Source organism: Chiloscyllium plagiosum, unplaced genomic scaffold, assembly GCF_037043375.1.
Source record: "Chiloscyllium plagiosum isolate Xiang-an unplaced genomic scaffold, Cpla_swu_hap1 HiC_scaffold_2, whole genome shotgun sequence".
NCBI lineage: Eukaryota > Metazoa > Chordata > Chondrichthyes > Orectolobiformes > Hemiscylliidae > Chiloscyllium > Chiloscyllium plagiosum.
The window spans coordinates 151,679,777-151,694,185 of record NW_028270140.1 but is presented as its reverse complement, the minus strand read 5'-3'; the positions used below and the strand labels follow the sequence as shown (position 1 = coordinate 151,694,185).

Here is a 14,409-nt window from a genome sequence, read left to right as displayed (position 1 = left end):
CACGAATTCTATGAGTTGACCAGTTTCCCAGTACAGCTTCAAACATCAACACTGCAACTCCTCCTCAGGAAACCAGACCCACAGTGAAATCAGCTCTTAAAGATATGGGGGAGTGGGAGTGATCTCAAACGATATATTTTCTCAATATAGAAACAAATGTTGACTCACGTCCTTCTGACAGACTGTTTGTGAATTTCTTGCCAGCTTTAACAAAGACAAAATGTTCTCTTAGTTTGATTATAGAATCTGAATATCAATTAGACAATTGCTCAAAACCTTTAAGGTGCAGCCATTTACCTGTTCTGTTGCTGTCAATCTCGGCATAGAGGATGGAACTGTCCTGATCTGTAACACAAACAGGAATGATAAGGGGCCATGCATCGACAGGCTTGTCCTTAAATATCAGCAATGGCTCAGTGGACACCACATAATTCTCTGAGTTAGAGATGTGATTGGAGCAGGTGAAATATTGGACTTGCAGCATGTGTTGGGACCTGGGACTTCGATGTTGTGGCCATTTTGGAGATATAGGTAGAGTAGGGACAGGGATGGTTGTTGCAGTTCCAGGATTTAGACGTTTCAGTAAGAACAGGGAAGATGGTAAGGTGGGGGGAGGGGGTGTGCAGTGGCATTGTTAGTCAAGGACAGTATTATGATTGCTGAGAGGACATTTGAGGACTCTCGACTGAGATAGTATGGGCTGAGGTTAGAAACAGGAAAGGAGATGTCACCCTATCGGGAGTTTTCTATAGGCCTTCAAATAGTTCCAGAGATGTAGAGGAAAGGATAATTCTGGACAGGAGCAAGAGTAACACTGTAGTTGTTATGGGGGTTTTTAACTTTCCAAATATTGACTAGGAATACTGTAGTTCAACTACTTTAGATGGGTCAGTTGTTGTCCAATGTGTGCAGGAGGGTTTCCTGACACAGTACACAGACAGGCCAACAAGGGACGAGGCCATGTCAGGTTTGGTACTGGGTAATGAACCTGGCCAGGTGTATACTTTGGAGGTAGGTGAGCACTTTCGTGATCGTGACCACAAATTGGTTAAGTTTATTTTAGCAATGGAAAGGGATGGGTATATATTGCAGGACAAGAGTTATGAGCTGGAGGAAAGGCAACTACGATGTGATTAGGCAAGCTTTAGGATGCATTGGATGGGCAAGGAAACTGGACGGGATGGGCACAATTGAAATGTGCAGCTTATACAAGGAACAGTTACTGCGGGTCCTTGATACATATGTACCTGTCAGGCAGGGAGGAAGTTGCAGAGCGCAGGAGCCGTGGTTTACTCAGGAAGTTGAATCTCTTGTCAAGAGGAAGAAGAAGGCTTATGTTAGGATGAGATGTGAAGGCTCAGTTAGGGCGCTTGAGAGTGACAAGTTAGCCAGGAAAGACCTAAAGAGAGAGCTAAGAAGAGCCAAGAGGGGACATAAGACATCATTGTCAGATAGGATCAAGGAAACCCTCAGGCTTTCCATAGGGATATCAGGAATAAAAGAATGACAAGAGTAAGACGAGGGCCAATCAAGGATAGTAGTGGGAAGTTGTACATCGAGTCAGAGGAGATAGGGGAAGCGGTAAATGAATATTTTTCCTCAGTATTCACACAAGATAAAGATAATGTTGTCGAGGGTAATACTGAGATACAGGTCACTAGACGAGATGGGATTAATGGTCACAAGGAGGAGGTGTTAGCAATTCGGGAAAGTGTGAAAATAGATAAGTCGGACGGGATTTACCATAGATTCTCTGGAAAGCCAGGGAGGAGATTGATGAGCCTTTCCCTTTGATCTTTACGGTGTCATTGTCGACAGGAATGGTGCCAGAAGACTGGAGGAGGGAAAATGTTGTTCCTTTGTTCAAGAAGGGGAGTAGAGACAACCCTGGTAATTATAGACCAGTGAGTAACGAGGGTAACGTGTTGGAAAAGGTTATACGAGATAAGATTTGTAATCATCTGGAAAGGAATAAGTTGATTAAGGATAGTCAACACGGTTTTGCGAAGGGTAGGTCGTGCCTCACAAACCTTATTGAGTTCTTTGAGAAGGTGAACAAACAGGTGGATGGTGGTGGGGGGGGGGGGGGGTGGGGGGTGAAGCTGTTGATTTGGTGTATATGGATTTCAATAAGGCATTTGATAAGGTTGCCCATGGTAGGCTACTGCACAAAATACGAAGGCATGGGATTGAGCGTGATTAAGTTGTTTGGATCAGAAATTGGCTATGTGAAAGGAGACAGAGAGTGGTAGTTGCTGGGAGATGTTTATCCGGGAGTTCAATTACTAATGGCGTACACAAGGATCTGTTTTGGGTCATGTTTGTGGATGACCCGGGTGAGGGCTTTGATGGATGGGTTAGTAAATTTGCAGATGACACTCAGGTTGGTGGAGTTGTGGGTCGTGTTGAAGGATGTTGTAGGTTAAAGAGAGACATAGATAAGCTGCAGAGCTGGGCTGAGAGGTGGCAAATGGAGTTCAATGTGGAAAAGTGTGAGGCGATTCACTTTGAAAGGAGTAACAGGAGTACAGAGTACTGGGCTAATAGTAAGATTCTTGGTAGTGAAGATGAGCAGAGAGCTCTCGGTATCCATGCACATAGATCTCTGAAAGTTGCTACCCAGATTCATAGAGTTGCTAAGATGGCATACGATGTGTTAGCTTGTATTAGTGAAGGGATTGAGTTTTGGAACCATGAGGTCATGCTGCAGCTGTGCAAAACTCTGGTGTGGCTGCACTTGGAGTATTGAATGCAGATCTGGTCACCGTATTACAGGAAGGATGTGGAAGCTTAGGAAAGGGTGCAGAGGAGATTTACGAGGATGTTGCCTGGTATGGAGGGAAGGTCTTACAAGGAAAGGCTGAGGGACGTGAGGCTGTTTCCATCAGAGAGAAGAAGGCTGAGAGCTAACTGAATTGAAACATAAAATAATCAGAGGGTGAGATAAGGTGGACAGTGAGATCCTTTTTCCTCAGATGGTGATGGCTAGCATGAAGGGGCATAGCTTTAAGTTGAGGGGGGATCAATATCGGACAGATGTCAGAGGTAGCTTATTTACTTAGAGAGTCGTATAAGCGTGGAACACACTGCCTGCAACAGCAGTAGACTCGCCAACTTGAAGGGCATTTAATGGTCATTGGATAAACATATGGATGAAAATGAATGGTGTTTGATGGGCTTCAGATTGGTTTCACAGGTCGGCACAACATCGAGGGCCAAAGGGCCTGTGCTGCACTGTAATGTTCTATGTTCAATGTTGGACGCTGGTGGAGAGTTGAGGTGAGGCAGGGGGGAACATTGGAGGATGCAGGGATGGAGAAGATAGTGAGAACAAATTCAGTAGTTTTCATATCCATGCAAGGCACGTGGGTCTCACTGGCAAGGCCTGCGTTTGTTGCCCATCCCTGAACACCCTTGAAGTGAGAGGCTTGCTTGGCCATTTCAGAGGGCAGCAGGTCAGAGTCAGGCACATTGCATTCAATCGCTCCTAAAAAGACACACTGAGGTTTGAAATGGGGATCTGAAGTCTCCTGTCGGGCAGATTGGGTAAAGATGGTAAGTTTGCTTCCCTGAACGAGACTGGTGAACCAGAACTTTTTTTAAGACAACAACTAATGTTAATTCAGATGGCCACCATCACAGAGTTGAGTTTATGCTTTCAGATTTAATAATTAAATGTAAATTCTACAAGTTGCCATGGTGAAAATTGAACCTCTCTCCCCAGAGCATGAACCCGACCCTCAGGTTCCCCACAGCAGCCCAGCTACTGGGAGTCATTTGAGATGTGTGACACCCAACTTGACTGTTTTCCTTGACCCATACCGAAGCAGCAGACAGACTGGCCGTGAACAGCTCGAGGCAGCAAGGACCGGGCCGAGCCATTTACTCAGCCAGATGATTCAGGGAATCGGAAAGGGTTATTGTCCAAGAATCCATCCAGGGTCAGTGACTGAGGAGAAGATTTCCATCTCCATTGCCCGGACAATAATCCAGAGTCTGGTCAGCTCCCTTAATGGAAACCCATAGCTTTTCACTCATTTACATTGAATGGTCTGAAAGTTAAAAGGTTCATCTATCAAAGACATCAATCTGTGCAATAAGTGTGAAGGGTTAAGGATGGGGGTAGGGATAGTTTTCAACTGATGCAGACTCAATGGGCCGAAGGGCTTTATTCTGTGCTGGAGAACTGTTTAACTCAATGTAACAGTCTGCCCCTGAATATCTCTCCAGGATTCACACTCTCTCCATTAGAGTCTCTGAAATGGACAATGATCGGTCAGTTAGAGTACAGACAGTACCTGGATCAGTGAGCTGCTGGGCCTGATCAGTCCCGGGAATGCTGGATGAACCTGGATCATTCCTGAAAAATACACAAAAACATGAATATTCCGAACAATCTAAATGCATTCTGCCAGGTCACAGAAAGGTGCATTCTGACTGTACATCAATCTCTTGCTTTGGTTACACAAAGAACAGATTCCAAAGAGTGATAAACACAGTTAATGGAATGAACTTTGCTAGAAATCACAGATACTCAGATGTAGATACAATCAGAAAAGCCACCCTTGCATAAATTGTCATGAGAAACAGTTTTGCCTTGGCATCAGAATATGGCTGGTACCCAGGGAACCCAAGGTGTAGTCAGCAGCTGTAACACAGGGAGGGCTGTGCAGACACTGTCAGGAATCACAGTGACAGATCATTCCAGGCAGCTCTGGCTCAGCTTGGAGCAACTAGTCACAGGGCAGGGAGGGAGGGTGTTGGAGATGAGGGGAAAGTGCTTGCAGGGGCTTCCCATCTGCTGTAACTTTGGAGGATATTACAGGGTATGGAAATCTTGGAAAGTGGGGATTGATCAGGAAATCACATTCCCACCCAATGGAAATTCAGCTGCTTGGACAGCAAGGGAGAAAATAGTAGGATTCACAAAAACATCCTTTTTATCCTCAGCACTCACTGCTCGTGATAACAGTTTAATCTTTTCCTCCATAAAACATTCATTACAACTCAAAGTATCCACTGTGATAAAAATAAGCAACATTTCAGTTTTGCATAAGGATAAATTGCAGGTTAAATTGGGGACGGTGAATCTGGAGCTAGAGATTTACAAACAGCTGGAAATTGACAAATCCTGCTCAGAAATCATTAACCTGTCATTTACCTCAGTCCATTGATTACTTTCCAACTCTGAGTGTTCGAGCAGCTTCTTAATATTAGAAATGATAGTAAAAGTTTCTTTCAATACATAAGAAACAAACGACAGGCAAAAGTAGACATTGGGCCACTTCAAACTGATGCTGGAAGCCTAGTGCTGGGAGATAAGGAAATAGCTGGAGAACTTAATAAGTACTTTGCGTCAGTCTTCACAGTGGAAGACATGAGTAATTTCCCAACAATTAAAGGGAGTCAGGGTGCTGAGTTGAGTGTGGTTGCCATTACAAAAGAGAAAGTGCTAAAAAAGCTAAAAGGTCTTAAAATTGATAAATCTCCTGGCCCCGATGGGCTACATCCTAGAGTTCTCAGGAAGGTGGCTGAGGAAATAGCAGAGGCGTTGGTTGAGATCTTTCAAAAGTCACTGGAGTCAGGGAAAGTCCCGGATGATTGGAAGATCGCTGTTGTAACCCCCTTGTTCAAGAAAGGATCAAGACAAAAGATGGAAAATTATAGGCTAATTAGCCTAACCTCGGTTGTTGGTAAAATTCTAGAATCCATCATTAAGGATGAGGTTTCTAAATTCTTGGAAGAGCAGGGTCGGATTCGAACAAGTCAACATGGAGAGGTCGTGCCTGACAAACATGTTGGAATTCTTTGAAGAGGTGACAAGTAGGTTAGACCAGGGAAACCCAGTGGATGTGGTCTATCTAGACTTCCAAAAGGCCTTTAATAATATGCCACACGGGAGGCTGCTGAGCAAGGTGAGGGCCCATGGTGTTCGAGGTGAGCTACTGGTATGGATTGAGGATTGGCTGTCTGACAGAAGGCAGAGAGTTGGGATAAAAGGTTGTTTTTCGGAATGGAAGCCGGTGACAAGCGGTGTCCCGCAGGGTTCAGTATTGGGGCCGCAGCTGTTCACATTATATATTAATGATCTGGATGAAGGGACTGGGGGCATTCTAGCAAAGTTTGCCGATGATACGAAGTTAGGTGGACAGACAGGTAGTACTGTGGAAGTGGGGAGGCTGCAGAAGGATCTCGATAGTTTGGGAGAGTGGTCCAGGAAATGGCTGATGGAATTCAATGTGAGTAAATGTGAGGTCTTGCACTTTGGAAAAAAGAATACAAGCATGGACTACTTTCTAAACGGTGAGAAAATTCATAAAGCCAAAGTACAAAGGGACCTGGGAGTGCAAGTCGAGGATTCTCTCAAGATTACATGCAGGTTGAGCCCGTGATTATGAAAGCGAATGCAATGTTGTCATTTATCTCAAGAGGGTTGGAATATAAAAGCACCGTTGTGCTACTGAGACTTTATAAAGCTCTGATTAAGCCCCATTTGGAGTCCTGTGTCCAGTTTTGGTCCCCACACCTCAGGAAGGATATACTGGCACTGGAGCGTGTCCAGCGGAGATTCACACAAATGATCCCTGGAATGATAGGTCTAACATACGAGGAATGGCTGAGGATTCTGGGATTGTATTCATTGGAGTTTAGAAGATTAAGGGGAGATCTAATAGAAACTTACAAGATAATACATGGTTTGGAAAGGGTGGACGCTAGGAAACTGTTTCCGTTAGGCGAGGAGACTAGGACCCGTGGACACAGCCTTAGAATTAGAGGGGGTAAATTCAGAATAGAAATACGGAGACATTTCTTCAGCCAGAGAGTGGTGGGCCTGTGGAATTCATTGCCACAGAGTGCAGTGGAGGCCGGGACGCTAAATGTCTTCAAGGCAGTGATTGATAAATTCTTGATGTCACAAGGAATTAAGGGCTATGGGGAGAATGTGAGTAAGTGGAGTTGAAATGCCCATCAGCCATGATTGAATGGCGGAGTGGACTCGATGGGCCGAATGGCCTTACTTCCACTCCTATGTCTTATGGTCTTATGGACTTAAAAGGACAAACCACATTAGCAGCTCATCAGCAGGGACCTGCATTCTGTCTGTGAGCAAGAGATATTCAGGATTCTGGGTAATCCAAGATGGAGGACGGGAAAAAGTTCTGGCTGTAAGAACTGCTCCTTTTTTGAGGTATTTTAGGTGCTGGAGGTGATTTCCTCAAATTCCAGGAGCAGCAATTACAGTTTTATATGCTGTTGTATTGTTTTGGAACTTTGGGAAAAAAAGTCAAAACAACATCAGGTTTAAAAGGGAGAAGAACAGACAAAGGAAGATCATGGTGAGGACAGTGCAGGAGAGAGAGAGAGAGCCTGCACAGTTACTGCCTTTGCTGCTTTTGAATTCATGTGTCGCTGGACATCGGAGTGCATTTGGGAAAATTAACAAACAGTGAATTTCACAACTAATCTTGGAGGAACCAGTTTGGGCGAAGTTCACAGCACAGAATCAGATAAGTTAATTGTTGTTTTATGTCTGTCCAAGAGAAAGGCTGTATTAGTGAGTACAGTGGGTTCTTTCTTGATTATATGTTTTTGGAGATAAGTCTCTTGATTAAACTTAAAATATAAGTCGTAGCTATTAATTTATCCTGGGGCAGTGTTTTGTAGAGGAATAAGAAGGTGTTCTTTTCTGGGTCTGTAGATTGTGAAGGAGCAAAAATGGCCTTTGCAGTGATATGTACTTCTTGTCAGATGTGGGAGTTTAAAGAGAGTTTTAGGGTTACTGCGGATGATATCTGCCATAAATGCTGTTGGATGCGAATCTTATCAGATTGAGTGGATCAGTTGGAGAGACAGATAGAAGCAATGAGGAATTTGCAACAGCAACACTATGTGATGGATGGCAGTTATCGAAAAGGGGGAAAGTCTCAGATACAGTCACATAGATGAGTTAACTCCAGGAAGGGTAAGAGAGGTAGGCACCTAGGGCTGGAGTCTTTTGTGGATATACCTATTTCAAACAGGTATGCTGTTTTGGAAAATGTAGGGGTGTGATGGATTCTCAGGGGAACGTAGCATGAACAGCCAAGTTTCTGGTATTGAGACTGGCTCTAATGCAACGGGGGTACGTCGGCTTCCAAGAGATCAATTGTGTTTGGGGATTCTGTAGTCCGAGGTACAGACAGATGTTCCTGTGGCCAGCAGAGAAAAAGCAGAATGGTGTGTTGTTTCCCTGGTGTCAGGATCAAGGATGTCTCCGAGGGGGTGCAGAATGTTCTCACGGGGGAGAGGGGCCAGCAGGAGGTCATTGTCCACATTGGAACCAACGACATTGGAAGGGAAAAGGTTGAGATTCTGAAGGGAGATTACAGAGGGTTAGGCAGAAATTTAAAAAGGAGATCCTCAAGGGTAGTAATATCTTGATTACTCCCAGTGCTACGAGCTACAGAGGGCAGGAATAGGAGGATAGAGCAGATGAATGCATAGCTGAGGAGCTGGTGTATGGGAGAAGGATTCACATTTTTGGATCATTGGAATCTCTTTTGGGGTAGAAGTGACCTGTACAAGATGGATGGATTGCACCTAAAGTGGAAGGGGACTAATATACTGGCAGGGACATTTGCTAGAACTACTTGGGAGGATTTAGACTCGTAAGGTGGGGGGGTGGAACCCAGGGAGATAGTGAGGAAAGAGATCAATCTGAGAATGGTACAGTTGAGAACAGAAGTGAGTCAAACAGTCAGGGCAGGCAGGGTCAAGGTAGGACGAAGAAATTAAACTGCATTTATTTCATTGCAAGTGGCCTAACAGGGAATGCAGATGAACTCAGAACATGGGACTGGGATATCATAGCAATTACAGAAACATGACTCAGGGATGGGCAGGACTGGCAGCTTAATGTTTCAGGATACAAATGCTACAGGAAGGATAGAAAGGGAGGCAGAGGAGGGGAGTGGCATTTTTGATAAGGGATAGCATTACAGCTGTGCTGAGGGAGGATATTCCCGGAAATACATCCAGGGAAGTTATTTGGGTGGAACTGAGAAATAAGAAAGGCATGTATTACAGACACCCCAATAGTCAGAGGGAAATTGAGAAACAAACTTGTAAGGAGATCTCAGCTATCTGTAAGAATAATAAGGTAGTTATTGTAGGGGATTTTAACTTTTCAAACATCGACTGGGACTGCCATAATGTTAAAGGTTTAGATGGAGAGGAATTTCTTAAGTGCGTACAAGATAATTTTCTGATTCAGTATGTGGATGTACCTGCTAGACAAGGTGCAAAACTTGAACTACTCTTGGGAAATAAGGCAGGGCAGGTGTCTGAGGTGTCAGTGGGGGAGCACTTTGGGGCCAGCGACCATAATTCTATTCATTTTAAAATAGTGACGGAAAAGGATAGACCAGATCTAAAAGTTGAAGTTCTAAATTGGAGGAAGACCAATTTTGACGGTATTAGGCAAGAACTTTCGAAAGCTGATTGGAGGCAGATGTTTGCAGGTAAAGGGACGGCTGGAAAATGAGAAGACTCAGAAATGAGATAACAAGAATCCAGGGAAGGTATATTCCTGTCAGGGTGAAAGGGAATGCTGGTAGGTACAGAGAATGCTGGATGACTCAAGAAATTGAGGGTTTGGTTAAGAGAAAGAAGGAAGCATACGTCAGGTATAGACAGGATAGATCGAATGAATCCTTAGAAGAGTATAAAAGAAGTAGGACTATACTTAAGAGGGAAATCAGGAGGGAAAAAAGGGGACATGAGATAGCTGTGGCAAATAGAATTAAGGAGAATCCAAAGGGCTTTTACAAATATATTAAGGACAAAAGGGTAACTAGGGAGAGAATCGGGCCCCTCAAAGATCAGCAAGGCGGCCTTTGTGTGGAGCCACAGAAAATGGGGGAGGTACTAAATGAATATTTTGCATCAGTATTTACTGTGGAAAAGGATATGGAAGATATAGACTGTAGGGAAATAAATGGTGACATCTTGCAAAATGTCCAGATTACAGAGGAGGAAGTGCTGGATGTCTTGAAACGATAAATCCCCAGGACCTGATCAGGTGTACCCGAGAAGTTGGAGAAGTGATTGCTGGGCCTCTTGCTGAGATATTTGTATCATCGATAGTCACAGGTGAGGTGCTGGAAGACTGGAGGTTGTCAAACGTGGTGCCACTGTTTAAGAAAGGCAGTAAGGACAAGCCAGGAAACTATAGACCAGTGAGCTTAACCTCAGTGGTGGGCAAGTTGTTGGAGGGAATCCTGAGGGACAGGATGTACATGTATTTGGAAAGGCAAGGACTGATTAGAGATAGTCGACATGGCTTTATGCGTGGGAAATCATGTCTCACAAATTTGATTGAGTTTTTTGAAGAAGTATCAAAGAAGATTGATGAAGGCGGAGCAGTAGATGTGATCTATATGGACTTCAGTAAGGCGTTCGACAAGGTTCCCCATGGGAGACTGATTAGCAAGGTTAGATCTCATGGAATACAGGGAGAACTAGCCATTTGGATACAAAACTGGCTCAAATGTAGAAGACAGAGGGTGCGGGAGGAGGGTTGTTTTTCAGACTGGAGGCCTGTGACCAGTGTAGTGCCTAAGGCATCGGTGCTGGGTCCTCGAGTTTTTGTCATTTACATAAATGATTTGAATGCGAGCATAAGAGGCACAGTTAGTAAGTTTGCAGATGACATCAAAATTGGAGGTGTAGTGGACAGCGAAGTGTAGTGTAACCTCAGATTACAACAGGATCTGGACCAGATGGGCCAATGGGCTGAGATGTGGCAGATGGAATTTAATTCAGATAAATGTGAGGTGCTGCATTTTGGGAAAGCAAATCTTAGCAGGACTTATACGCTTAATGGTAAGGTCCTAGAGAGTGTTGCTGAACAAAAGACCTTGGAGTGCAGGTTAATTGCTCCTTGAAAATGGAGTCACAGGTGGATAGGATAGTGAAGAAGGTGTTTGATATGCTTTCCTTTATTGGTCAGAGTATTGAGTACAGGAGTTGGGAGGTCATGTTGCGGGTGTCCAGGACATTGGTTAGGCCACTGTTGGACTATTGCATGCAATTCTGGTCTCCTTTCTTTCGGAAAGATGTTGTGAAACTTGAAAGTGTTCAGAAAAGATTTAAAAGGATGTTGCCAGGGTTGGAGGATTTGAGCTGTAGGTAGAGGCTTTACAGGCTGGGTCTGTTTTCCCTGGAGCGTCGGAGGCTGAGGGGTGACCTTATAGAGGTTTACAAAATTATGAGGGGCATGGATAGGATAAATAGACAAAGTCTTTTCCCTGGGGTCAGGGAGTCCAGAACTAGAGGGCATAGGTTTAGAGTGAGAGGGGAAAGGTATAAAAGAGACAACGTTTTCACACAGAGGGTGGTACAGGTATGGAATGAGCTGCCAGAGGATGTGGTGGAGGCTGGTTCAATTGCAACATTTCAGAGGCATTTGAATGGGTATATGAATAGGAAGGGTTTGGAGTATTATGGACCGGGTGCTGGCAGGTGGGACAAGATTGGGTTGGGATATCTGGTCGGCATGGACAGGTTGGACCGAAGTGTCTGTTTCCATGCTGTACATCTCTATGACTCTATGACCCAGAGCATTTCTACAACCACGTTTATATCAGTCACTGATGAACTTACCTTTGCAAAGCTGTGGTCGGATCCATTTGCTGTGAACCCCCTGAAGAGATAAAAATGATTCGTAAATATTTTGTTAAATTATGAACAAATTTGCCACATTGTCTCTACAGTTGGATGAGTCTAAGGCAAAACCATCCCAGATCAATAATATATACATTTTGCACGGTTAGATACAGTGATCTCTGGAATCTTACCTGATTGTGAAAGCTTTACTCAGGAGTGTCCTCCTTAGCCCAGTCCAATATCAATAATGGACCAACACCAAAAACAGAAGTTGCTGGAAAAGCTCAGCAGGTCTGGCAGCATCTCTGAAGAGGAATCAGAGTTAATGTTTCAGTCAGGTCCGGTGACAGTAGCTTGGAAAATATTGGCTTAAATGCAGAAGATAGGATTAGGGGAGGTGGTAAGATATAAATGATAGTTGACCAAGTCAGATTAGAGTGTTTTACAATAATCAGTGGGAACAAAGGATCAGATGCAGGAAGATGTGTTCAGTCAAAGAGCAGAAACAAGAGAGAAAGGTCTTCATATTGTTCTGATCCCAGTTGATGTTATTACTGGACAAGTCAGGTCCCAGACTGAAACAGGTTTGCTCGAGCATATTTTGAGTTGTTTTTTGTGTTTGATGAAATGGTCTCTCTCTGAAAGATAAGCACACGATGCTGCAGAGTTTGCGGCATACTATAGCAGAAGCTCATTCCCAAAAAAATTTAAAATAAAACGTGTCCACTTAAGACATAAGTTCAAAACAGTTTAAAAATAGAGTCAAACTATATCATATTAATGCCAAAATACTGCTTTATAAATCAAAAATAATAAAAGCTCTGTATCAACCCCAGCACTCATCCCCAGTACAGTACTCAAAAATACATCTTGTTTTATACCCAGAAAGACTACTTGTGCAAGACTAACCCCAGGGTCCCTGTTTCTAACACACTGGGGGATTTAATTTTGATCATAAGCGGTCAATGAGCTAAAGTTCACTTATAAATTATGTGAAGGGAATGGTGAAGAGATACAGTTACAGATATCTCACGAGGAGTAATAGTTAACTATAAAAAATTAATGACAGTATCAAACTGAAAGAAAACGCAAATATTTACACAAAATAAGGGAACAGGTGAGAAGATTGGACAGGATATAAAAATCATCAATCAAAGGCAACAAAGTTAATAAGGAGGGAAAAATTACTGTACAGAGAAAGTTAGGCAGTAATGTAAGAGTGGATAGTTAGAGTTTCTTGAGACATTTTGTAGGGAAGTTGGCTAGACAGCTGACTTGTGATGTAAAGCATGGATTCAATTACCACATTAGCTGATCTTACCGCAAAGGTCCCACTTTTTCAACTTCACCTCTTACTTGAGATAAGATGATTATCAGGTTAAGCACACCACCAGTCATCTGTCTCTCTCTCTCTCTCTCTCTGATCAGAGAACACCACTGTGGTCCTCTGGGAATATGGCAACGTTACATTTAGATGGTTTAAAAACAACAGGAGTTTGTAAAATTAGTCATGGAAATGGCTGATGAATTAAACAGGTATTTTGCATTAGTCTTCAGGATCAGGGATACAAATAACATTCCAGAACATTATAAATCCGGAAATGAAAAGGAAGGAGGAACCCAAGAAAATTCCAGACACCAGAGAAGTGGCCCTGAGTAAATCATTGATGCTGTGGACTGACAGTTCCCTGAGTCCCTGATGGACTTCATCCCAGGGTCTTTAAAGAGGAGCTGCCGGGAAAATTGAATAATTGCTTTACATTTCCCACAATTCCCAAGGTTCTGGGCTGGTCCCACTGCCTTCGACAATCGCGAATGTAACTCCTGTATTCAAAAAGAGACTGTGTTTTTAATTTGATCAACCGGTGCAAAGGTAGGTCACGAGGTCACCCCCAAAACAGATCAGTGCCTGAACATTGCCCCCACTGCACAGGCCCAAACAGGAGCCCATGTTACCATTCCACCCCGAGATGTCTGTTACTCAGACTATCTGAGGCACCATGTTGTCTTTTTGCAGCATATCAATTTTAACAATAAAACACAAAAAGGAATTCTTTCAAATTGCAGCTTCCGTTATGTTCTATCGAGATTCTGTTCTGAGTGGGAATGAATGGAAAAGGTGTGGTCTGTTGGGATTGTGTCAAATGCAAGTGAATGAGAAGACATTTTGGTGCATTGAGAGTTGACAGTAATGGGGAGAAGAATGGGGATTAATCCATCAGAGTTTAATAGAATGGATTGGAATGGCCTTGCTTGTGAAACAGCCTCAATCTTCAATCACCCATGAGTCAGACATCAGACAGTGGGTGATGCTATTGAACAGGCCACCTTCACCCACTCTCCACCACCCACCAAAGACAAAGCCAGTGTTTTCAGAGAATGTACTGAAGAGGAGAGAGTCGGTGAGGGAAAATTAATCCAGGGTCATTGTTTATTGCTGTTTCAAAAACAGAACCATATTGATTTATTAACCTCATTCTCTACAGAACCCACCTCCTTTCTTCCTGAAGGTGATGAAGATGATGACAATGATGATGAGGAGGAGGAGGAGGATGAACAGTGGAATGACCAGCGAATATACTGAGACATATTGAGCAGGCTGAGTCTTCACTATAAAACAGCAAGAACAACATTGGTTAGTAATATCACAATGTTGCTGCAGTGAACACTGTAGCAGGGTTATAGAGTGTGAGATTAAATGTACACACTGGGCATTCTTTGACAGAGCAATCCAGTTCATCCCCCTCCCCCTGTCCTTCTCTA

At 43.5% G+C, this 14,409-nt stretch overlaps 1 protein-coding gene across 1 annotated transcript in view; it reads right to left on the bottom strand.

Annotated features, from left to right (window-relative positions):
- LOC122546083 (uncharacterized) overlaps window positions 1–14,409 on the bottom strand; it is a 69,071-nt gene that overhangs the window by 16,000 nt on the left and 38,662 nt on the right. The window contains exons 6-10 of the mRNA XM_087974844.1: window positions 14,140–14,256; window positions 11,644–11,683; window positions 4,299–4,360; window positions 298–345; window positions 169–204 (exon numbers count right to left, since the gene is read on the bottom strand). Of these exons, the coding sequence (XP_087830970.1) occupies window positions 169–204; window positions 298–345; window positions 4,299–4,360; window positions 11,644–11,683; window positions 14,140–14,256 (303 nt within the window). The remainder of the gene's footprint in view (window positions 1–168; window positions 205–297; window positions 346–4,298; window positions 4,361–11,643; window positions 11,684–14,139; window positions 14,257–14,409) is intronic.